Here is a 26,158-nt window from a genome sequence, read left to right as displayed (position 1 = left end):
TTTAGGGATAACTAGGAACTAGATTTTGCACCACAGCAAAATAATTTCTCCAGTTACGATACAAAATTCAGTATTTTGGTCAAGTTTAATGGTCTTCTCTACACTCTTAAGAGTAAATCATCAGGCTTTTAAACCCTGCTCCTGAGTTGGTCCAAAGACAGCAATCTAACAAGATGAAGTTAAGAAACTGCTGTGGCCTTTTAATACAGCACACTTTAATACAGACTGTTGACTTAAAAAAATGTAAAAATCATACACTTTCAGCCTTTTATATTATGAAAACCTCTAAGACTGAGCTGTATTTTGTATAGTTCTTAGAGCTGTGCAATGTTGATTTCTATGAAGTACTATGGAATTCAGAAACATTAGCTTGTGAAATTTTTTACTAAAAAACTGGACCACCTGTGTTCACAGAAAAAAAAAAAAAGTGTGGACCATGCACAGGGCTCTTATCAGATTTCTACAACAAGCACTTTTCCTAATGTCCTCCTACCCCTCAGACGCTGGCTTGTTTCCGAACAACCAGCAGACATGCTCCACAGCTGTCTTTTTAAAACAACTGCGTGTTTTACAAGGCTTGCGTGCTTGAGTGTACTAAGGTAAGGGGACTCTAACTTGCAGGCTACTTTCAAAATGAATGGAAGACTTAGCCAAACTGCCACCATCAAGGACATCATCTTACTTCTGACTTCCACGCACACACTTTTAATGAACTCACGTCTAAAACAATAATCCCACTTCACCTGGTTACTACAGTATCTAAAATAAAGTATCCCCAAACCACTAATTTTGGTTAGCATATTTATCTACTACATGGCAAAAGTTTGTTTTGTGCGTATGGTCTGGAAACGTGATACGCAGCTGGCCATCTGAATCAGTAGCTTGAGAATGTTATCTAAAAATCCCGGTATTTCAAACCGTCGTACATAACCCTCTGCGTGCCACGACACACGCCTATGGCCAACTTTAAAAAAATATGCTTGCATAAAATGACATCAACAATGCAATGATGCACACACAACATGGGCTAGACAACCAATGGAGTCTTGTAAAGCAACACCCACTTGCTCTAAGACAGTAACAAACGTTAATATACTCACACATTAATTTTATTAAGTCAATATGATCAGCTGCCAACATTATGAACTTCAGTTGTCCAAGTCACATGTTTCAACATGAAGGGCTACACGCCTTTCTGTGCAATGGGAGACTACCCAGATATTTAGGGTATCTCCAATTGCAATGTGCTCTTGTCAAAAAATAACTGGAATTCTTCACAAAAGACTTGCACACTCAAGAATAAGCTGGCATTTTGGCTTTTTTTTTTTTTTGGTTTATTCTTTTTTACATAAAAGTTTACCAAGAATAGGACAGTGGCTCAGAAACCACCTTTCTAAATATATTCTTATACAAAATAATTTCAAGATATAATTATACTAGGTTCTTGTACAGTACTCTATTTTAACAAGAATAAAAGTATTAAGTATGTGAAAACTGCAACACCACAAGGATTGAGCCATTTTACTAGTGTAATTAACATCAGAACAACCTTGCAACAGGCAAGCAAAATATTGAGAAAGCAGAGTCCTGGCTGCACACCTAATTGATTTCAGCCGTGGCTTGCACTCTGAGACGACAGATGGTCAGTAGCAGAAGGGCACTTGAATTGCTCCTAATAGAAACAACATGAAGGAAACTGACAATTTGGAGACAGACAATGGCCTTATGTGCATGCTGAAAGTCAGACTGTGTCTCCCAAGTCCACACAGCGCTCACTGTGCAATCTGTCGACGAGTAAACAAATAGTGCAGGATCATTCAGTGCAGTCTGGGCCCTTGGCCTACCCAAAATCAATTCGTGGTCGGTACTGCAACACCATAGGGTATGACTATAAAAAACAAAAACAAAAACAATGAGTAAGACTATGTTTACATAAAAGCAATGATTTATACAGAAAAGCCTTGAAGAACTGAGATTTTATAAACTTCATAAATTTATTTCCTGGTAATAGTGATTACAAATTAAAGTTGTCACTAAATTGAAGTGATTAAAATGTAATTTAAGATTTAAATTACTCTCAGTACCTCCCCTCCCTTCCTCTAGCAGGCCCATGGAGGACTGCAGCTGCATTACATCCCACCAGCAACTCTGTGGGCTGAGGATTTGCGCTGTGGATTCTCCCAGGCTGCTGCAGGTGGAAACCCACTGAACCACACAGGAGTAAGAGCCCCTACTCTGCAAATCAGTGAAACAAGAGTTTCCACAATACTGTTCACACATTTGATACCCTTTCCTTTAGTATTTAGCATTTATTTTAAAATGGTCTTTAGAAGTACTGAAAAGCATGTACCTAACTGTTACATGAAATGGTGACCACCTCCTTTCAATCTGAGTCACTGTTCATAGCTACTGCTTGATGTAATTAAAGGCTTTTCATTGTCCTCAGTTTTGTTCTGTGTAGAAAGGCTCTGGCATCCAGCTGCCTACCACACAAGTCCCAGGGAGCAAAGAGCCTCCCGCAGATCGAGGCAGGCCCCACACACCCTCTCCATCCGCTTTAACTCTCCTTCCACCACCACAGAGAACCAAATGGTCAGAATGCAGTACGGAGAATCAATGACTTTCCTGTTCTATAATCTGCAGGTTCCCACTTTTTAAGTGAACTCCAATGAGCTAACTATCACGGAGTCAAGAAAAGGCTGAGATGACTACTGACCAATGGTCTCCTGCTATCTCTGGGTACCGTCAACAAAGAGAACACTGTATTCTTTAATAGGAAAAGGGCAGACAGAGACTCTACAGTCCTGACATGCCCTCTCAGCATTTCCATGCATGTCACAGTGAGAAGACTCGATGCTGGTATGCACTAACGTCCAGTTAGAAAAGGACAGGAGAGTAGGGAATGATGTCCTAGGCTTTGTCCTCAGCTAAAGAATAAAGCAGGTGCCACTTGTGGTCTAACGGACTGGCACAGAAGTCTCAGACTTGCAAGGTTCCAATGGTCTTACCCATATGCTACTTCTATTCATCTTAAGTTTTACTCTGGTCCTATAGGAGCAGCTTGGAACTTGGTTAGTTGGATACAAAATTCTCTGGCTATTTCTGAAGCTCAGTCAGACTTTGTGAGGCCATAGTTGTACATGTTACCCCCTGCCCTGTGTGAGTATGGCTGTGTGTGACTGTGTGTAAGTGTATGTGTATGTGAGTGTATGTATGTGTGCGTGAGTGTGCGGGTATATAAGAATGTGTGTGTGTGTGTGTGTGTGTGTGTGTGTGTGTGTGCATACACATTTGTGGAGACCAGAGAGTAATCTTGAGTGTGGATTCTCTGAAACTGTTAATCTTAATTTTTGAGACAGGGACTCTTTTATTCACCCAGAGCTAGCCAACTAGATAAGGCTTCCTGACTAGGGATCACAGAAACCTACCTGCCTCTGACTCCAGAGTACTGGGATTACATACTCATCTGTCCAGATTTTTTATATGGATTCTGGGATGAACACAGGTCCTCACGGCATCAAGACAAGAACACTGCCAACTAAGACATCAACCCAGCCCTCTAAACTCTATATATTTTCTTAAAGTTTCCTTCTGACACTAAAACTTCCTTGTTTTTTATATGTAAGTTCACAAAAGAAAAACTGTATTTGATGTTTCCTTCTACAGCCCCGGGGCTGGAAGAGAACCCTGTGCAGAATTAACCTGCCCACCAGCTTTCCGTTAAGGAGCCTTTCTGCCTTGGCCCTTGCCCGGCAGCGCTGCACGCAGGGGCTCCTGTGCTGCAGCCTATCCTGGAGCAATTCTCTCCTCATGCTGTGGAAGTCGGCCCCTGATCTGGCCCTGAGCTTTATAACACACTGCAGCATGCGGGTGGCAGTGCTCATGCCCTGTTCATTGCTCGCCTAAAAGTGTGACTGACAAGAAATGCTTGCTAACAGTAGTTTGCTACCTTTGTTAGGTTAAATAAAATCTTGGAGAAGTGTTTGCAGTTACATCTAACTTCACAATTTAATCGCGCAGAGTCTGCCATCTAAGAAGCCACCCAAGGTCTTTGTGTAAGCCGTGAGTAGGTCTTGTTCTGAGGATAGATATACTGACTAAAAATTGTGTGATCACTTGTCATTATATTTGACTTTTGTTTTGTTTTGTTTTGTTTTCTGAGACAGGATCTCTCTGTGTAGCCTTGACTGTCCTGGACTTGCCTTATAGACCAGGCTGGCCTTGAACTCACAGTGATCGCCTGCCTCTGCCTCCCAAGTGCTGGGATTAAAGGCGTGTGCCACCACCACCCGGCTTTGACTTATTTTTAACCATTTTATTTTTTAAAAATCTAAGAGATGAAAACAAGAGACAAAGAGGAGACAGAAATGTGAAATATTAGTTGGTAACCTAGGCAAAGGGTCTTTGAAATAATTACTTCAGTTTTTAGTTGTAAAATGTCAAACTAAGAACCTCATAGAAAAATTAGTAGCAACGCTGAGTTTTATAAAATGTCTTTTCAGCATCTAGTGATTTTTATTTTGGAGAATTCCATAAACAACTAGCTTATTATCTGTCTGTCTTCTCCTACAATGCTAAGCCATTTTACATTTCTGATAAATATTCTACAAGGTCTTGACTTTATCCTTTTTGTTTGATATTTTAGTAATTATTTTGTGTTATTTAATATTGTTTATATTCAAAGTGAGATTTGGTTCTAATTTTTTTAATGATTTTATTTTAAAGCTATGTATGTGCATGCCTGTTTGTGGTCTGGGCACATGTGAGTGCAGGTGCCCAAGCTGTCCAGAGGCTTTCCATTCCTTGGAACCACCTGATGTGGGTGCTAGGAATTGCACCCTGGTCCTCTGCAGGAACAACATGCACTTTAACACCTGTACCCTCTCTGGCCTCTTGGTACTAGTTTTCTAACTGAATTCTCTGTCAAGTTTTACTGTCATATTGATGCTTCCTTTCGGAAATGATTTTAGGAGAATTTAAACTTGAAGTTTAATTTTCTTACAGTGCTGTTATCCATAATGAAGTGTTGAAGAACAAAGAGGAAATGAGGTGCAGTTGCAGATTTACCTGATTACAGTCTCGCCATCACTTAGGATCAGAGCTAAAGAGGAACTGCATCTCTCAGGAAACAGACACAACATGAAGACAAAGGGTGGACGCCCGTGTGTGGTGGGTTACAGCTACAGACAAGGGATTGCTACAGTGTATCGCCTCTACCATGCGGACTTTACAAGTTCCTCTCAGTCAACTAAACTGTTCAGCCCTCTCCCTCATCTGCACAGCGTCCTTCCCAAGCGGCTTTCTCTTTCCCAGGTGTCTAAAAAGCTAGGACTCAAACAGTGTTTCCAAATGTTCTTATCTTAAAGGTGGATTGAGATTCCTGTATCACAGCAGTAACCAGAAGACTAAGCTTAACCACAGAACTGCACCACTGAAGGTCCCTAGTACTGACCACTAGGAACTAGATTGATGATTTGCTTAACTACTAGGGAAAAGGACAATGGATTGCTTGTAAAAACATCTTATGACTCCTTTGTGAGATTAAGAAGGGGCACATGATCTCTGTACTTAGTAATATAGTAATGTCTTACTACACTGCATACAAACTCTTTTCCATTTAAAAATGTATTTCTTTTTAAACATATATATGTGTGTGGGCACGTGCACACCAGTGAGGGTGTCTGGGGAGCCTAGAGGTCTCAAATGCCCTGGAACTGGAGTTACAGGTTGTTAGGAGCCATCTGACATGGGTGCTGGGAATCAAAACTGGGTCTTTTGGAAGAGCAGTACAGCTTCTTAACTGCTGAGTCATCTTTCCAGGCCAGTTTCCAAATCTCTAAAATGTATTTTTATTAGAGAAGCATTTCTTAGGCACAAGTTTAAGTTCCTTGTGTGTTACTAAGTGGTCTCAGTCATTCCATCATGGCATCCCAGAGCAACAGTTAACGCGGCCACAGCAGCCCGCTCACAGAGTTAGCCCAAGCTCCTATTTACAGTCACTCAGTTTGACTTTTCATCTCACTCCAGGACAGATTAGAGATGGTCAAGGGCTAAAATAAGTAAATATTAGAAATTCTTGATTCATAAATAGTAGTTGTTAAGACAGAATTTCATTCTTAGTTCAGTAAAAGGGCTAATACAAAAGAACTGAAATAATGGGAATTTTTGTTATTTAAGTTTGAAAAGACTTAGGAAACTAGTTTTACAACGTGTCTGAAAACTTAGCTTGGGATGGGAGTGCTCAGCACAGGCACTGTGGTGGTCATATGTCCCGTCATGAGTGCCTCTTACCTGATACAAAGTGCCATCCTGAGAGCAGACTTTCGAGGCTGAGCAGTTCAGACAGCAAAACTGCGGAGGAGATGAACTCATCAGATAAGAGGCATCCACAACGGGACACATTTAAAACTTGCTATTTAAAGTAGTTTAACTCAAAAATAAGTGCCAACATGAGTAATTTAAATAAACACTGACGAGTGGTAGGGGTTTTGAGAGGTCAGTTTTTTGTTTTGTTTTGCTTTGTAGACAGGGTTTCTCTGTGTAGCCTTGGCTGTCCTGGGCTCACTCTGTAAACCAAGCTTGTCTCCAACTCACAGAGATTTGTCTGCCTCTGCCTCCCAAGTGCTGGGATTACAGGCGTGCACCCGGCTGGAGGGGAAATATTTAATAACTTAGTGATTGGTAAATTTTAGTGCTAAGTAATTTTAACAGTTGTCTATGAAGTTTTTTTGTTTTTAATATTCTGAAACTACTGAGATGGTATCCTACCCTTTTCAGTTTCTTAGTATAGAGTGGGCACCATTTTCCTCCCACCTGTTCCTGCAGTCAGTCTTTCCTATGCCTCCTCTTTACCTACTCTGAGAGCAGTACTATTCAAGATCAGAAACTTCACTCTCCCTAAGGGACTGATGCACTGCTCAGGTTAGATTCTTAGTTCCCACACTCGTTTTAATAGCATTGATGAGCTCTTTGAGTCTGTTTGATAGTCATGTTTGCAGTCTTAATAGCTATAGAACTTACATTTTAAGCTATGCATATATTAAACACTGCATACTCTTGCAAATAGAAAAAATTAAATGTGTAAATAGCCAAAACACGTGAAAACATAAGTTTAGATTAATCAGGACAAATTCAACTTCCCAGAGTAGGCTTTTTAAGGTTATACTTTGGAGGGTTATAAAATTTCACAAGCTTTCTCTGGAAGTTGGTCCTTGACTTCGTCCAGTGCTTGTCACTATCCTCTAATGCCAGCCTCGCACTACTGTCCCTGACTGACTTGGATGGGTCCCTAAGCGCTAACGTATCACACTTTGTCTGAATAGGCTAGTTGCAAAAATCATTCAATAAAAATAGAGTTAAGACGGAAAAAAGTGATTTCATTAACTTTTTCCTATTAATCTCTTTGGTATCAGTCAAAACAGATGTGTTTGTTTGCCTTCCTAAAATAGGCAGAGACTGCAAATCAAGCTATGGTGCTGGAGTGGCTGAGTTAGGAAAAGAAACAGCAAGGACCATCTGGGAAAGGCAGCTAGTAGACTGAGGGTATCTATCTACCCACAAGGTGAGCAGGAAGAACATGCCCATGATAAAAGCTGAGGCTGAGCAGAAAGCTGCTACTAAACCAGGTGTGTACCAAAGAACCTAACCTGAGCAGTGTGGAAATAAAAGTGCAGGAGGAGTGGACTGAGATCCAATGTAGTCTAACAGAGACGCCATTACTTTTTTATACTTATTACATTAGGCATTCTGCTAACTACTTTAGCACATAATAGTAGTTCTTGCTAAACTGTCACAATTTTAAGGATCTCCAAAACTGAGGAAAAATAGGAAGGTAAGACACAGCTGAAGGAAAAGAAGCTATGGTATATATAGTGAAAAGTTAGTGTTCAGAAAATACAAGCAGTTCCTACAAGTCAACAAGAAAAGCCAAACTCATGATTAGCAGAGAAAGTATATTGCTAAGACACGTGTCAACAAGTCAGAAATGGGCCCTCTTATGCATTACTGGACAATTGGCAACCTCTCACAATGTAAGCTTACTCCACTGTAAAGCTACCATTCTAGGCAATGGATATGCTTGTGCATTTGCAAAATACATGCTTGGAATAGACACAGCACTGCTTGTAATGTTAAAAATGAAAACAATCTTGATGTCCACCAAAATAAAAGTTAATTAAATTATGCTAGTCACACAAATGGAATTGTACCAATGTTAAAAAGAATAACTTTAAAATGTAATTGTTTTCCATAATACATATTATCAAATGAGAATATAGTTGCTAGAAATATATATGAATCCATTTATGTCTCAGATAACTTATGACCACGGGCATGGCCTTATGTAGAGAAATACTAGCTTGGTGGGAACATTAGATGACTGAGTTAACCCTGGCTGAAACATGAATCGCTACTTACATACCCTCAATTCATAGAAGCCACACTTGGTCATTATCCCTGAGATTTAAGCACTACTGTGTGAACAACAGGTCAACTCTAACATTCAGCATAACAATCTTCAAGCAAAATTATTGTAATGAATTATAAAATTTATAGCAGCTGTTTGACCAGGTGTGTGTTTTGATTCATAAGGATAAAGATATTTAAAAATAATTTATTATGATGGAGACAAGGTCTAGAAAGGACAGAAGCCACCCATGTCCATCTTTCCTAAAGGGGCTAAGAGAACCTAAGGTGGGGAAAGGAAAGCACGGCCACAGGCCTGGATGCTGCAGAGAACACTCCAGCTCTGCAGAACTGGGAGGAAAACTCACTTCCCTGAGAGGACAGAAACAGCGTGAGAGAGGGACACAAAGATGGAGTGCCCTTGCCTGAGGCCAATGACTCAACCTAGTGCAGAATTTACAAGCAGACATTGCACAGCACTGCTGAGAACAAGAAACTGCAAAGGTGACAATTACAGCCAAAGCAATATAGCCCAGCGCCAATCACAAGCCCACTCAAAAGCGGAGGTTCAACATGATTTTAAAAATCAAATTTCTGTCTCAACTGATACAAATGGACCTCATAAATCAGTTTAGAAGGCCTTATAATACGACATATTAGGACTTCAAAGAAAAAAGACAAGTGCAAGGCTTTAGACAGGAGCTTTGTGAAAGCTGCATTGTGTGCAGGCCTGGGTAAGAATAGTGCCTGTTTAGAACACACACAGGTGTGTGCACGTGCGCATGTGCAGACAATGGCGGAGTCTTCACACAGTGAGGGGCAGGCTGCACTACTCAATAATCTACAGAATAAACTAACTCTTTAACCTGTGTGTAAACGAGTCAATTCCAAGTGGACTGGAATGTTGATAACATTTAGTAGCTATCAGAGCAGGAACAAGCTGAGCACAGCCCAGGGCTAAGCTAGTTAGTAAGGCCAGCAGTAGAGTACTGAATCCCTGAATCTGCAGCATCCTAGCCTCCTGCTGGCATGGATAGAGCAACCAACCTCAGAGCTAGAGACATGGAACACTAGCAAAAAACAGTTTAGAGAAGACAAGCCAGGTCTACCTCTAATAACTTTAAAAAGCCTGAAACCTCAAAACCTGCGTGCTCAGCAGTGCAAGTGCATGAAGACTGGTGTGGTCGGCAATCTTTGGTAGAAAGCTTGAATCAGCCCTTTGACGCTTCGACATTAAAATAACTGGTAACTGAACTTCTTGGCTCTTGCTTCTAATCAGGCTGAGGCCGAAGGATATTAGTCTCAGGCCAGCCAGTGCTACAGTGAGCTCCAGGCCAGCTTGGGCTAAACAGTAAAATCTCCCTTCAAAAAGTACTCCCCCACCCAGACATATACAAATGGACACCACGGGCAGCTTTCAGGAGACCACTGTAACAGGTGAGCACTAGCAGAGGGCTTACAATGAGTGACCTTTAACCTTTAGGGTGGTCTATCCACAATGATGAGTTCCAGCACTCACATGCTGAAATGCCCACTGAACTAGCAAAGAAAGCCAACATTACAGTCACTGCAGTACTGTTACTGCAGAGCTAGAGCACCTGCTTCCAACAGTGCAGACTTACCCTCTGCAGTGTGCGCCTTCACCTGAAACAAATATTTCAGGCTCAGGCAAATGAAGGCAATGTGCATGCAATCCTTAAAGGCTATAAACAAGGCAGGTCATTATTTATGCGATACAAGTACATTAAAAAAGGAACCCTAAGGTAGTTTGATGAGCTCTTCGACTAGCAAGTGACTGACACTAGGACATAATTTTCCCTTCCTGATCTTGAGGTATTTTTGCCTGTGGCTAGAGTACTGCAAATGACAGAATATTTTTTTTAATCTGTGTGAAAACCAGATAGGAAAATGACAAAAACCTTCTGATTTAAGATCTTGGGTGTTTCATTATTATTCTAACATCACCATCTCATTTCCTTCTGAAAAAAAAAAAACAACAAATATCTTAACCAGTGTGTGTGTGTGTGTGTGTGTGTGTGTGTGTGTGTGTGTTACAAGGATCTTCTGAGGTTTTCTAACAGTCCAACAGATCTTAGTTATATGACGTCAGAATATCTCTGTGCTACAGAAACACGGCAACCCTTATTATTTGTAAATCCCACATTATCTATACTGTGTGAGGCAAAAGCTCAACGTTGTTTGACACATGATGTGCTGTCTGATGGGTGGCTCTAATCAGCCTCGGGCATATACATTCAGCTCCCCAGGGCCTCTGGCAGCGTTCCGGGTGCTGCTGCTTCCCCCAGACAGGCTTGTGTCACCGTATGCAGAGCACCTCACACGTGCTAACACTCCTGGCTCAGGTGGACTGAAGTTTAACAGTTAACCTAAGCAAAGATATTAAAAACACAAAACCCTTTTTGGGGGGTGAGGGTCCTAGGTTTTCTCCTTCATCACTAGGGAGCAAAGCACAGTAATCTACTTCTGGCAACAAAGACCTCCACCAAGTCTCTTTTCCTCAATCCTGATGTGACACTTGTGCTGATTATGCAACCCCTCCCACTGGCTCTCTCCATGACGGCCCTAAGGATCTTGGGCTGACTGGCATCTACCAAGCCCCGCTTCACACTTTCACATTGTAGCACACACCAGGCTTTAAAAGGTACGTGCCATCTCTGTCCTCAGGCTAGCAGAATCCTGGACCTATTTACAGTTGAACTTAAAAATTTACCTTCAAATATTAAACACAGACATTGGCCTTGTACTTGGGCCAAGTTTTAGGTATTGGAAAATAAAGAGGAACCAGTTTCTTCTCTTTCCCAAACAAATGTTCTTGATTTTAATGCTCCTAAATGATACTGCTAAATCTGAATTATATAATAATATAAGTAAATATATACATAGGTAAATACAAAAGCAATTTACATTTTCTCCTCTTAGTCGCCATCTTGTCATATAGATGAATTCCATAGTATGATCCTTTCCCATAATTTCACCATTGCACAGCACGTCCAGCTTTAGAAAGAATAGTTAAAATACATTAATGCAAAGGATATTTGAACCTATACATTTTTATACATTTTCAAATTTTAAAATATCCAACTAGCTATAATGACATGTAAGAACACTGCTATTTTCACTAACCCACTTTGTCACAGAATTTCAACTGCTCCGATGTAACATGAACCAGCACTTACCTGTGCCATACAACTGTATCTCAAGTTGGCACACAATTTATAAAGGCCATGCCAACTATTGATTCATGTTCTACAGATCCACAGGCTTTAGACACGTGCAGGGACCACTCAACGTGGAGCAAGCACATTCTATATCCACCCCTCAGACTCCTCTGAGGTTCCCAGCATGGAAAGGGGTTTTACCTTCTCCTTAGTTCAGGGTCAAAGAGATAGGGCTTTAGGCCATGGCGCAGATCTGTGTGTTCAGGGCTATCCGGCCTCTCTGATGTACTTACAAAGGCTCCCTTTTGTTCTAGGTGGCTTCCTACAGGCACCCATGCTAAAGCCTCAGAGGCTAGAAGAACTCTGTCCATCTTTCACTGAGTCAACAAAGATTCCCCCAAATGAGACATCTTAGGTCTCTAGTTCCCAGTGAAAGAAACTGCTTAAGATTTTATTTCAAGTGTGGAGGGAAATGAATTTTAAATGAATCTGTATCTATTTAGACAAAGACTAGAATTCTGTACTTGAAGCCTATTGCAAAATATTGCCTCAATTATATTAAATATATGAACTATATTATTAATATTTTAATAATATGTGATAATATATAAACTTTGAAACTTTTTCAGTTATTTTATTAATTCTTAAAAGAACAAAGGACTCAACTCTCTTTATCTTCTCTGTAAAACAAATTTATAAGCAGAGCTGAAAAGAAGCAATTGCTAATCAGGCAGGCTGCATCAATAATCATGAGCAATTCAGGCACCTGGTCCCAATTAGCAACGCTGTTTCAGACATTTAATTAAATAATACCCTTATATGATGGGCAGAAAAATAATGGGAGACCAATCCATACCTTAAAGAAAGCTCAGTCGGTAGAACATGAGACTCGTAATCTCAGGGTCATGGGTTTGAGCCCCACGCTGGGCGCCAATTATTGTTTTTAAGTTACATGTATTATCTATAGGCCTGGCTAGCAATCAAGACACAGACACTTGTTATATTTTAAAATAGCCTTAGTTAACCTGGGGCAAGGCAGATATCAATCCTCTAAACTACCTTCCATAGTAGGGCAGGCATGAGATCCCTGCCTCAATCCCATACCATCTGTTTCCAATAACCTCTATTAAGCTACCTCCCATCCATAATCCCAAATACTTGTTAATGTTCTTCATCTGGGCTGGATTCTCCATCCACCCTGCTGGCCACGTGCTTTCCTCTAGCTAACCCGTGGCGGCCTTCCTCTCCTCTCTTCAGGTCTCTCTCCTTTTTTCTTTCTCAGTGGCTGTCTTTTTTCTTCTAAGAATTCCTCTCTCTCCTAGCTCCACCTATCTCCTGCCCTGCCCAGGTAGGATGGTTTTTTATTAAGCAAAAGGTGGGTCACACAGACAGCAAGCAGTAATCAGCATTAGAATACATCAGACCATCTTCCAACAAAGTTGTTATCTTTGGGATTGGGCTCTGACACTTTCACATTTTTCCTAATACAAATATTAATGTATCTGGAGTTTTAAAAATAATTTATTTTTATTTTATGTGCATTGGTGCTTTGCCTGCATGTGTGTCTGTGTAAAGGTGTTGAATCACTTGGAGCTGGATTACAGACAGTTGTGAGCTGTCATGTGGGTGCTGGGATTGAACCCAGGTCATCTGAAAAAACAGCCACTGCTCTTAACCACTCCAGCCTTTATCTATTTAATAAAGAAAGAAAGAAAGGAAAGAAAGAAAAGAAAGAAACAAAGAAAGAAAGCTGTAGACCCAAACTAATAAAAAAAAAAATTAACCCAGACTAATAATCAATCAAGCCAGCCATTTCCATTAGGTTCAAGATCAGATGCGTCCTCAGAGACTCCTGTCTGCCAGGGTCTGTGCTTAAGGCCCATCACACTTCAGCTGCCTTTAGTACTGGCCTTTAAGTCTCATGAGAAGTCACATGTCCCCACAGAGCATGCCTGTTCTTTGGCCTCTGCTCCAGCTCACTACTCAAGGATAGGGCACCTGCCTATGTTTTGGTTCCATTTCCTTTTAGCCACTTGAAATTTGTGCTGTGGCCTCCAAGGCTCAGGGGGTATCACAGAAAAGGAGACTTTAAGAGCCAGAGGACAGGGAGCTGGGCAGCAAAAGAAGTCTTATGGACATGACAGAGCCACTGTACTAATGGAGGTTCTGCAGCTGCAGTTATCCATACAAGGCTTGTACAAGGCTGGTCAGAGCAACATTTCTTCACAGATGGAGGAGTCCATGAGGCCCCATCACACACTGGGTGTCTACTGGCAATTACTGGTTGCTGGGGAAGGAGTCATTGTTCAACCGCCCACAAATTAATAATCCAGAGATGTCAGAATGTGGTTAAAGTAAATTGTCCTTGCTTCAATAAATAACTTCTTTCTCAGGCTCAGGCAAGAGACTCTTACCAAACTCAATGAACCACAAACAAAAAGAAGGCACAGACATAGTAGGGAGTGTACTTAGGATTCCAACTCACTCAGGAGTAATGAAAGGGGAGTGGGTAGGAAAGCAACTTAAATTTCTATATACATATATAAAGTGGTCAAACAGTATAACAAAAAATTTAAGAAGTGACATATCTTAAAGCATGTTGACATTGTAAAACAGGAAGAACTCAGTTAGCTAGGCAATTTGAGAGTATTAATATAAAATTTTCAAATATCTCCTTTAGTTAAAATGCATTAATGTGATGTACTTGGGATATGTTTTTATAAAATGTTACATAAATATTAAATTCTAAAAATTAATTTTTAAACATGAAAATAATTATTTTCTATAAGAATTAACTTGAAGATATTCTTATTTGTTTTTCCAGAGTTTTGTTACAGATCAGAATCATAAAAATAATCACAATTAAATATTTTACTTACCTCATAAGAACTTGGAAGTTTTAGTTTTAAACTCAGAAACTTTTTAATAGTTCCTACAGTAACTCGTGTAGAACATCGAATGAATTTCTTCATGAGACCCTAAAGGGAACAGGCAGACAAATTAAACAATCTAAGTTGTTTTTACTAAAACTTTAGGCATATACCTGTAATCCCAGCATTCAGAGGACGAGGCAGGATTTGAATTCGAGTCCACATGGGTCGCAAAGTGAGATGGTCTCATAAGACCACCCCAAACCAAACAAAACCAACCCCAAACCAAAGGCATGGTCTTCTCGAGTTACTTTGAGTATTTCCTAAATGTAAAACAAAAACTCCCAATTCTCTTAAGTTAAAAAAAAGTTCCCAATCATCGTCTATTATTTACATGACATTCTTCAAGAATGCATTAGTGTGTGAGTCAGCAATCTGTTAAGTATGCAATCTGTTTTTTTTTCCAAAGATTTTTTTTATATAAAGAAAATAGAGTTTAAGTAAAAAGATACAAAAATATCAACACTTTATTAAACAATGCTACTTTCTAAAGCAGTAGGAACACTTGTTAAGCATAATGGAGAACCTCTAAGTAACCAGAGAGAGCAGGAGTTTCATTAAAACTAGGGGCGTCTGGGTACAGCAGGAAGGCACCTGCTCTGTGGCAGCAGGCCTCAGTGCCTGCAAGCTGAGCAGTACGCCCTGGCTAGAGGAAAGTGGTCCCCAGGGATGCGCAACTGCACTTGGGCGCCATCACTAAGCTCTGTGTGCCTTGACATGGCTCTAGTCTTACATGAGGACAGTGGTTCTGATTTGCTCTTTAAGCTTGAGCAGAGCCTCCTCCTAACTGATCCTCACGTCACTGTTCAACCTCCCAAAATTAATAATCCAGAGATAGCAGAATAGTTAAGGGAACATTTTTAAGACAAGGCAATGGAGTGTTTCTAGAATTCATAATTCAATATAGTCTGGCACAAATCCAACAAAATTCCAATCTGCATTATCTAAAAGTTGATTTGGAAATATTTAGAAAATAAAAATAATGAGCACATTCTCCAAACATGAAACCAAATTACACTTGCTCTGTGCACCGGGGAACGATCATATAGAGGTCTAGAGTGGCTGACACCTTAAGATAGAGATGACTGGTGTCTGCTGGGTGGTGGATGGTGGTATTGGGGGGGCTGAGGAGCCAAGCTTCTTCTTGCTATCTCCTTTCTGACATGTGGAAAATGGAAGCATTGTGGTACAGCCCAGGGGCTCACCAGAGACTAATCTCACCCTGCTCAGCTGTCATGTTTTGTTTCCAGAGTGTCACCTTCCCATGGCACAACAACCTTACTGTGTCCTGTTGTCTAACTCAGGAAGTACAGAATTCAGAAATGTCTCTTTCTAAGCTGCTTTCCCGAGGCCACAGTGGGAGAAAGCACAGCAACTTCAGAGGCAGAAGTAGAGCAGCAGTTGTCAGAGGTTGATGAACAAAGGCTCAGAGTCTGTCTTCCTCTGGTTCTGAAGAGTTAAAAGACTAAATACAAAATCTGCAGTGCTCTACCCTGTAAGCTCAGAGAGGCCTGCAGTTCTAGGGTACAACAGGGACCTACCAGTTTCCTCTGCGTGTGTGCGTGTGTGCATGTGTGTGTAAAGTCCAGACTCTTTACGTTTTTCTCTCATTTCTTTAGTATTGTGATTTACACCTCTACCAGTCACAATAATTAACAAGTGACTTTAACTTATCTAGAATGAACAATTTAGCAGTTGTCCAACAATTGCAATTTCCAATTTCAAATTTTTCCTTGTCTTCCAGAGAAACCCTTTACACCTCAGTGTCACCTCCTGTTCCTGCCCCGCCCCGGACCTGGCAACGGTTCCTGTGTCTCAAGTGACAAGATTTTTTTCTTACTATTAATATATTTACCACACAATGAATAAATATTCATTAGCTTACTATGCTCAGATATAGTCATTGTTTCAAAACGCTGTTTAACTGAAAATCTAGGTTAAAATTTGTTTTTAATTTCACAATACAAAGTACCATTATTAGTAATATGATAGTAAAGAAATCCAACCCGAAGACCTATAAGATTTACACAGATGAAGAAAATTAAAAACAAAATAAATACGAACTTGTGAATAAAACAAAGCACAGAAGAAGAACAACAACCTGAGCAACTAGGAAGTGCTTGGACAAAGTGACAAGGTTATATAAGAGCTCACTCAAGGAGTGAACATTTATAATGAGAATGAAAGCTGCTGCCAATTAAAAACAGGAAACACTAAATAATATTTAAACACCAAGGAAAACAAAAAATTGAGACAGCAGTGAGCTTTAAGATTTTTTAAGAGACAGATCAATGATGAGACACAAGGAATAAAGACTGTGTAGAAAATAATGGAAATCTCCAAGGCACTTTGTATCACAACTTTATTCCAAGCCTACTATTTTATTAATGAAAGATGTTATCCTTGACACAGGAGGCTTACAGAGTTTCAAGAAAAAGTAGAAGACTGAAGAATATAATTTAGGCTGAAGAGATGTCTCAGCATTAGTAAGAGCACCAACGCTCTGCCAGCGGACCCGGGTTCAATCCCTAGCACCCACACGGCCGCTCACACACCGCCTGTAACCCCAGGGGATCCAGCACTCTGCAAGCATACACATGGTGCACAGCAACACATGCAAGTAAAGCACCTACACACATGAATAAACCTAAACTTCAGAAAGAATCAATTTAAAGACAATTAAAAGTTGGAGACACTGCTTGAATGAAATAACCAGTCTGTTTTGGCTGCTGCATTTCAAAAATTAGCCACTAGATGGTGGCATTGGCCTGGGATGGCTGGGGGTGGAACGACAAGGTGCCTGGAAAGCAAGGGCTTGGCCTTCCCCAGGTTCAGAATTTTAGAGAATGGCATTCCACTGCATCACATTAACACAAATCTTTGAAAGAAATAATGTTGCTATGTTAGAAAATTCCTCAACAATTAACAGTGCAACCTGCCTACTCACCTTTACTACATTGTCCCCTGACTGCCCGTTATTTCGTAAACAGTCCAGACAGATAGCAATTTGTGGGTCACTTCTATGATAGTCCTTATCATCTTGGTTTTCGTCACCTTCTTCATCTGCCTTAGATTTGTCAACCTTTGAAATATCATCTGTATAATTGAAGCAAAACTCATGTAACCCAAAGTTTAAAAGAGAGCAATATTATGGTAATCACCGTAACTAATACTTTTTAAACCCTCTAACGAACTCAACAATGGAATATTTATTCATCAAAGGCCATCAGAAACTTAACAGTAGGATTTCTAGACTTACTAGAAAATCTAAAGGAAAGATTCTGGGTTTGGTCACAAAAACTGCAATTAGGGATTAGGCCACTTTAGAAGGCAATTGGATACAAAATACTTCCAACTTCAATAAAAGATATGTTCCAATTATAAACCAAGTATTAACTTTAAAATTATAAGCAAACTTCTCTAAGTTCTCAGAATTTCAAATTATTTATTAACTCAACTACAGAAAAAGAAAAGTAGATTTAAAAATGCTTTGTAGTCACTTAACACATTAAAATTCCACTAAGAAAATTTGAATACTATACTTTATAAAACACAAAATTTACTTAGAATGTTACATGCATGCAACTGTATTTACTGATGCATTTATGAACCATCTTGAACAATGTGTTAGACACCTGAGATAAGAACGTGATTAAAGGATGTGAATTCTGAACAGAAAATGCCCCACGGGCTCGTGTGCTTGCGTGGAGGTGCTGTGAAAAAGGCAGATATTGGATGAAGTGGTGAATGAGATGAGACTGTGTAGGATTCAGAAATGTTTCAGATGAAATATATCTGCCTAAGCTAAATATGAAAACCAGCTCTGCAAGAAGTACATTATAAAGTTCCCCTACAATGAGAGGGACATCCTTGTTCAATATAATAAAAGTACCCTACTGAAGTGGGAACGACAGCTCTTGCTTCTTTGCCTACCCATACGTACAGAGCCCATGTACAGTCACTATCTTTTATCAACACTTGGCTCAATGAAAAACATGCCCCAAATTAAAAATCAAATCCAAAAATACTTTGGAAAGGAAAAAAAAAATAGAAAAAGGCTCATAAACCAGGATATACAAAATATCTATTTTGTGTATGACCCTCTTATACAAATCATTGATTAATCCTATTTTATAATTTTGAGGGCAATGCCATATGCCTCCATGGTAGTTAAAACTGCAATATTTAATTGACTTTGTATTATCCACTTTCTAAAAAAATGAGAAATCGTCTAAGTACAATGTACACAGGTAAAATAAGCTTTTGGTTAAGTCATTTCAGCACCTCTCTTCACTTTGTGGTTATGTATAAAAACATCCCCTTGCTACCTTATTTTACTCATCAAATTATTATCAAAGCTCCCTGATGAGGGATTAATTCTGCACAGTTAAATAAAACTATTAAAGCCATGATCCCGATTGCCCCTGAGAAAGAGACCCAGCATTCCCTCACCCATCTTAAACGGCACTGATTTTATGATAATTTATGAGAAAGTCAAGGCTGGGAGACAAAAGGTCACAAATGCATACAGGCCACTCTGCTGGTATGTAGAGCATACTAAATGAAGTCTTGTGTTTAAAAATATAAAGAATAATATTACTTTATAATTTAGATATCACTTTGTGTCGATAATATACATACATACAAAAAGCCCACTCTCTGACCAGTAATATTTGCCACTTTGCTGATTTTTTATTTTCATTTTTTATTTTATATTTTTGATTTTTCAAGTCAGGGTTTCACTGTGTCCTGGACTTGATTTGTAGACCAGGCTGGCGGCGTTGAACTCACAGAGATCTGCCTGCCTCTGTCTCCCTGGGTACTGGGATTAAAGGTGTAATCCACTGTGCCAGGCCACTTTGCAGAACTTATTGTTCTTTTTTACTGTGTGTAAATGTGTGTTTGTGCCCAAATGTATGCACACGTGTTCATGAAGGCTAGGAATCAATCTTGATGTTTGGCTGCCAGCTCTTCCTTTCCATTAGATAGAATTTCCTTCTTGGGTCTCTGATGAGATTGCAGACTAGATAGCCACAGTGTTACTAGAAGCTTTAGTTTAAAAATTAAAAACACAGGGAGCTGGAGAGATGGCTCAGAGGTTAAGAACACTGTCTGCTCTTCCAGAGGTCCTGAGTTCAAGTCCCAGCACCCACATGGTGGCTCACAGCCATCTGTAATGTAATCGGATGCCCTCTTCTGGTGTGCATTATCATATACATTAAATAAATAAAACTTAAAAAAATTAAAAGCACATTTATAGATTGATGATTGCAACTTCTAATGAAGAGACTTTAGAAAACTTTAGACAATAGGAAAGGACTCTCTTTGATAGGACAGTGGAATACTTTCTCCAAGGTTAACAAATATAAAAGGAATGGGCTATGTATTTGATACTTGATGATTCTGTATATATGTGTATTTGTGTATATAGTTCTTAACTTTTTTTTTTTTTTTTTTTTTAAGAAAAGGGGGGATGTGTGGGAAGGATTATAAGCTTTGTCCCAGGTGAAAGCAGTCTTGGCGGGTGTTGCCCCTTAGAAACACCACGGATAGACTGAATGGAGCCATCCTGTGTCTGAAATTCAGGGAAGTGGACTAGGGGACTCCAGCCGGGCTATTGTTTCTAATCAAACACCTGTGGGGGCAGAGATCCTGGCCTAGACTGGCCATTGCACACCTGAGAGAGACACATCTTTTGGAGCAGGATTGCACATGGATTTGAGGAGAGACCAGCGTGCAGGCCAGAGACACCTGGGGATCTGTCCTGTGGAACAGATACCGGAAGGTTTACTCTTGTTTCCCTTTAACCCTTTTTCCTTCTTGTGTAGGATTGTTGGGTTGTATAATAAAGTCTAATTGTTAAGAAACAGAGCCAACAATGCTCTTCCTCAAGTTTTATCCTTTTTTTTTTTTTTTGAGATGGGGTCTATCACTGTCCTGGAACTGACTGATTAGGTTGGGCTGGCTGGCCAGCAAGTCCTAGAGATAGGCCTCTCTTTACCTTCTCAAAGGTGACTTAAAAACTGTGGGCATGTGTGTGCAGGTGCCCATGTGGATGTCAGAGGACAAATCTCTGAAGGCAATTTTCTCTGTCATCTTGAGGGACTGAAGAGCCTATATGTAAGTACCTCTAAGCACTGAGCATCAGGCTGGCCCATACCTCAGCCTTTCATGTGCATTCTGGGGATCAAAGTCAGGTACTCCTGCTTTCAAGGCAAGTATTTCAGCCAGTGAGCTCTTTCTCCTTCTCCAGGCCCTGCTGAAATTATCATTACCTAGATCCTAGAGAAGAAACGTGGACACTGGGCCTGGTGATCGGGACATCTTGATAAGTGCAGAGGCGCTTCCTGACAGATCCAAGACCTGAGTGTAAGCTCCTTCAGAGCCCCAGAGCATAGCAAACCCCTGACGTGGCTCTTAGGCACATTTCACTCTGTCTCTTATTGGAGTACCTTTATAAGTGAAGTAAAACTAAAATGCCCTCATGACTGAGGGTCACACTAAGATTATTTCTTCAGATTTTTCTGTCCTGAAACTATTGCCATTATCACCTATTCAGTTTTCTCTTAGGTTTTCCTCCACGTCCAATTTCCTCTCTCCAATTACTCTCAACTGGTAAGTCAAGATCATGCAGATCTGCACAGATTTAGATAAAATCTCGTGAGGGCCACATGACTCCTGCACAGGAGATCTGTGAGTGTGGAAAGACACCACTCCACCAACATAACAGCCGAGAACACCGAGAGAAGCTGGCAGAGAGACACATAGAGCCTTACCTTGTCCGTTTTCTTGAGGTTTATTTTTCTTCCAAAATTCCAATTCACGCTGAAGTTCTTCTAATTTGAAGGAAAAAATATGAAAACCATAGCAGTATGAAATCTTTAGTAGAAATACAAAACACACAAAAAACCCAAGAAGTCTATAGAACCCAAAGGGAACTTACTTTCTCGTAGTCCAGGTACCAACTTAAATATAATTTCCTCCAATGTGTTATCCAGCCTTCAGGGGATGGGTGGCAGGGTTAAACAATAAAGAAATCAAAACTCAATATGCACACAGTTTGAGACTTGTTACCTGTATCATGAAACAGACTACAGATGATTTGAGTGAACTTACTAGCTCAGTGCTGCCTGCACAGAGTGCACACCACTTCCCGGAGCCTGCCTCTGGTAGTGTGCTAACAGGGAGAAATAACCAGTCTTCTCTAGATGCACTCCTGTATGCACACATGCGTCTGCCATTTGTCCCTTGATTAAGAGGTGGAGCCCAGATCTCTGAGAATCCCCAAACTGGAGAATAAGGACTACCTAGGAAAACTGCTTAGACCAAAAAGAATGCTGGACAAAGGATAGTGAGCCCTAGCCTAGGTCTTAAGGGGCCCTGTGTTCCATGTGACCCAGCCACAGAAGAGCCCCACTGCCCTGGCCATCTGGCCCTAGGCACTGCACTGGCAGTCCATCCCAAAACATGGCAGAACACAGCTGTTAACTGAAGGTGCAGGAGTGAAGGAAGCCACAGCCAGACTGCTCACTAGCCCACAGCAGTGGTGAGGAGTGAGGAGGACGTGTCGTGAAGCACTAATGGGGCGGGGTTTGTCCTGCAGCAACAGCTAACATTCCCTCTCTTCAAATCCCTACAGTTCTGATCCTTTTCTAAAAATGAATGCTCTCCATTTCATTTTCTGAGAACTTTAGACAGTTTGGTCATCTAGGCTCCCTAGATAAAAAGTTTTGTGTCTTGGCATTTTTCTTGTTTTCTTTTCCTGACAACATATAGCTCTCTTTTCCAGGCCTTTCTCGCTTTTTCTACAGCACCTGTTCTTGCTTCATCTTCATTCTTCTCAACAGCATTGCTCTTCTCTGACATCAAACATCTAAAGAGGCAAAATCTTCTCCAAAAGTGTCTTTTAAAGCTGTTATTGGAGCTGGAGAGGGGGCTCAGCACTGGAGATCAGTTCCCAGCACCCAAGCTGGATAGGCCACAGCTGCCCGTAACGCCAGCTCCAGATATAACGCCTTCCTCTAGCCTCCGCACACACCTGCTGTAGACACAGAGACCCAGACACAAGCAGACAGACGGGGACACACGCATGCAGGCACACCTGCACACACGCACGCACGCAGATAGACAGTCAGAAACACACACACATACATAAGCAGACAGGCAGATACACACACACATACACTAGCAGACAGACAGATACACAACACACAAGCAGACAGACAGACAGATATACACACACACACACATACACAAGCAGAGAGACAGATGCACACACACAAGCAGACAGACAGACAGACAGACACACACACACACACACACACACATGTTGTTTCTTAATCCTCTTTCAACCTGAACAAGTTTGGAAAGTGTAGTTTGTTGTTACTGTTATATGCTGTTACTTGCTGAGCTCCCTATAACTGGTCTTACAACCAGTATCACTTTGCAACAGTCTAACAGTATGGCTTAACTCTTTTTAATTTTTTTCTGCCTGTTCTCTGTTGCCTAAATAGTTTTCTTTATCCCGCTATAGTTATTCCCCAGTGTTGGGAGCAGGTTCCAGGACTCTTCACAGACACCAAATCTGCCTGGTCCAGTCCTTCATTCTTGTAAGACACTGTAGAACTTGATACCTAATTTCAAACCAGGGGCAGTCTGCTTATAATAACACAATGTGAATGCATCGGTTAATGTACTTTACTGTTTAGGGAATAATGACAATTAAATGTTCAGCACAGAAGCTATTTTTCTTGCAAACAGATCCAATGGGCAGTTGGCCAAGTGCACTGGAGACAGATCCAGGGATATGGAGGGCTGAGTATTCCCTACTGCCCTCTATACCTTCTTTTAAGTTTTCCACAAGCCATGTTCCAGGGTTCCAGCTTGAAACTAAACATGTGGACAGTTAGCTTTGTCTCACTCCTTAGCTCTAGCTCTGTATTTCTAACAGAGGTTGAAAATCTCAGCCACCTCCTTTTGCTCATATATATCAAGACTGTCTCATTCAACTCTTAAAGTTTTAAATGATACAACACTTCCAAATGGGCTCAGAGTAAAAGGGCTGACTTCTCTCACTAGAGTCGCACTTTTCACTAAGCCTTACTCTCAGCTACTTCTCAGTTTGTCTCCCACATATTCTTTCTTATCACCTCGCATCAACCTTGCATTCTTAGGTCCCACATCACTTATCAATCTCTTTTTCCCATCACATATTTTTCCTACTATTGCTTTCATGATAATTTTATTATAATACATTTATCCAACCTAGATCACCTGCACCTGAAAATATCTGAACTCAATGTTGTCATTTTAATTGCAGATACATTTCTTAAATACTGTGTAATCTTATCTTAAACTTTTATTAAAAGATTTTAAAATGAAATAAAATGCTTTAAAAAGACTGCAAATGCCTAAGACCTAAATTACATTCAAATAGCATAATAGATAATAAAGATTACAAATGCATACAATTAATTAAGGTCAGACAAATTGTAGAATATATTTCTTTACCTTAACATTTCTAATGGATTTGTTTCATGAACTTGGTTGCCACACCTTGGACAATCATTGCTGTCTTCAAAGTGCTGGACAATACAGGTCTTACAGACTAGGAAGAGATAGGATGGTAGGTTAAAATTAAGCTCAATGAAATTCTCAAATTATATTACCAAAATAAAGCCTAACTGAAATCAAAGCCTCCTGATACAGTATCAAAAGGAAATTCCAATGTACTTATTGTTTCTATTAATATAGTTATAAATTAAATACACTCTACTCATATTTTAAAACACTTGTGCATTTTACAAAAAGGGTCTTTCTCACTTAAAGAAATGGGGCACAGGAAAGTACAAATTGTTGATTTTGCTTGTACTTCTTTTGCTAAAGCTTTATTTTAATGTAATATAAACAGTTCCCAATAAAACTTGAATGACTGGGCATGTAGTTCAGTGATAAAGCAGGTCATATCTGTGAGGCCCCAGATTTAATTCACAGCACTGGAAAAACAAAACCCATGAGAGTTTTCAACATCGTTGGCTCCTGAGACAAAGCAGCAGTTACTATGGAACTTCTGGGCTTTGAGAGCATGGTGAATTTGTGTTCATAGGTGCCATACTGTCACAAAACACACAGTATAAGAAATAGTGTCAAGCTGGCACAAAGGTGAACTGGAAAAATGATTGAGGAATGGACAAGAGTAATTAGAATTTTTAAACAAAGACTCTAAGTAAATAGAAGTTTGGAGCCATATGGCAATACAGCCCACACTTCCTACGAACAGTACTAATCTCTATGGTCGTGAACTCCTTTTATCTTTACCTAAGCTTCTGTTACTTAGTAAGCCAACTGCTCTGTCTAAACATGTCCTTATACAAATCTCAGCACCTGAACTACAAAACTGCAATCCAATTCCTATGCCAATAAGCCTTCTTTCTGTATTATTTCTCTATATCATCTCACATTTTCTCTGGGTATAGACTTGCTCCCCTTTGCTTTGCAACTGTATTCCAATCTACTTCCTTCCCTCTCCTTGTATCCCACATGCTCTGACAGAAGTCAAAGGTTATCTGAATGACTGGCCAAGAGAAAACACTAAGATTCCTACCACTGAGATTGGGTCTGAAAACTCATATCATACACACTGCCTAGAGCAACAATATGGAGAACTCTGCCAGGCATTTGATTTTAAAATAACTTAGTATATTTGGGGAATAACACTTACTTCATTTAATTGTTCATTTATTAAATGAACTGAATGCCAGGCATTATACTAGGAGCTGGCAATACAGGAATAAGTGACATAAAGTCCACATCCTTATAGAGTGCATACTATTCACATAAAGGCATGCAATTTTAGTTAATGAGTGGTAGTCTTAACCTCCTTGCCCTTAAGAAACTAGGGACAGAGCCCTGGTGTCTAGCAGTTGTGTAGAACTATCAGGTTAGGCCTCTTAAAAAGGTGACATCACCAGGTCTTTCTGTATTCTGTGATAAGGACACTTAAGTCCCAAACAGTTAGGGTGGTAACCTCTTCACTATACTTCTTAAATCCAGGTAAAGACAACATCAGAACGCATGTTTAAAAAGAAGTGTCTGTCTTGTTCTTCAAGCTATCTTGACCCCTAAAGAGTTTATAAAAAAAATTGTTTGTTTGATACAGAGCCTCATATAGTCCAGGCTGGCTCTCAATTCACTATTTCTGATGCTCCTGTTTCTATCTCTCAGATACCTGGGAATACAGATAAGCATCAGCACACCTAGATCCCAAGAGGGTTCTCAACTGTTTGTTCAAAAGTCAAAATAATCTCTGACAGGGCTGCCTCTCTAAGTCACACTGGAGCAGAAAACAGAGACAGAATTCCATTAGAAAATTCCTGGTATGTGCTCTTTGAAATGTAAGAAAGAAAGAAAAAAAGATATAAAAAACAAGAGTAAAGTGTTTTTATAAAGGCAAGTAGTGCTACTACTGACTTAGAGCTCTGATTTTTGTGGTCTAGAAGTTGTACTGCACTTAATGTAATCCGTGGTTGTACACAAGCCTTGACTGAAAAGACACATGGCATGCCCAGGGCAAATTCTCACTAAGCCAGGCAAGACACTAAGACACTAAGGGTCAGACCCTATCGTCCCAGGGACACCAATGCTAGT

General features: G+C 40.1%; 1 protein-coding gene across 5 annotated transcripts in view; it reads right to left on the bottom strand.

The window, feature by feature from the left end:
* Positions 1 to 1,093: 1,093 nt before the first annotated feature.
* Pcgf5 (polycomb group ring finger 5) overlaps positions 1,094 to 26,158 on the bottom strand; it is a 108,328-nt gene continuing 83,263 nt past the window's right edge. For 2 of the 5 annotated variants that reach the window (XM_051146372.1, XM_051146371.1), the window contains exons 3-9: positions 24,023 to 24,119; positions 21,456 to 21,511; positions 21,289 to 21,348; positions 17,460 to 17,608; positions 14,462 to 14,560; positions 11,329 to 11,418; positions 6,154 to 6,351 (exon numbers count right to left, since the gene is read on the bottom strand). In XM_051146372.1, the coding sequence (XP_051002329.1) occupies positions 6,169 to 6,351; positions 11,329 to 11,418; positions 14,462 to 14,560; positions 17,460 to 17,608; positions 21,289 to 21,348; positions 21,456 to 21,511; positions 24,023 to 24,119 (734 nt within the window). In that variant the 3' untranslated portion in view covers positions 6,154 to 6,168. Of the gene's footprint in view, positions 1,889 to 6,153; positions 6,352 to 11,328; positions 11,419 to 14,461; positions 14,561 to 17,459; positions 17,609 to 21,288; positions 21,349 to 21,455; positions 21,512 to 24,022; positions 24,120 to 26,158 lie in introns of those variants that run through there. The other 3 variants (XM_051146374.1, XM_051146375.1, XM_051146373.1) reach the window with 3 other exon arrangements.

The sequence above is a fragment of the Acomys russatus genome, chromosome 5, assembly GCF_903995435.1.
Source record: "Acomys russatus chromosome 5, mAcoRus1.1, whole genome shotgun sequence".
Taxonomy (NCBI): Eukaryota; Metazoa; Chordata; class Mammalia; order Rodentia; family Muridae; genus Acomys; species Acomys russatus.
The sequence above is the reverse complement of the archived record's forward strand: the minus strand, read 5'-3'. Positions and strand labels throughout refer to the sequence as shown.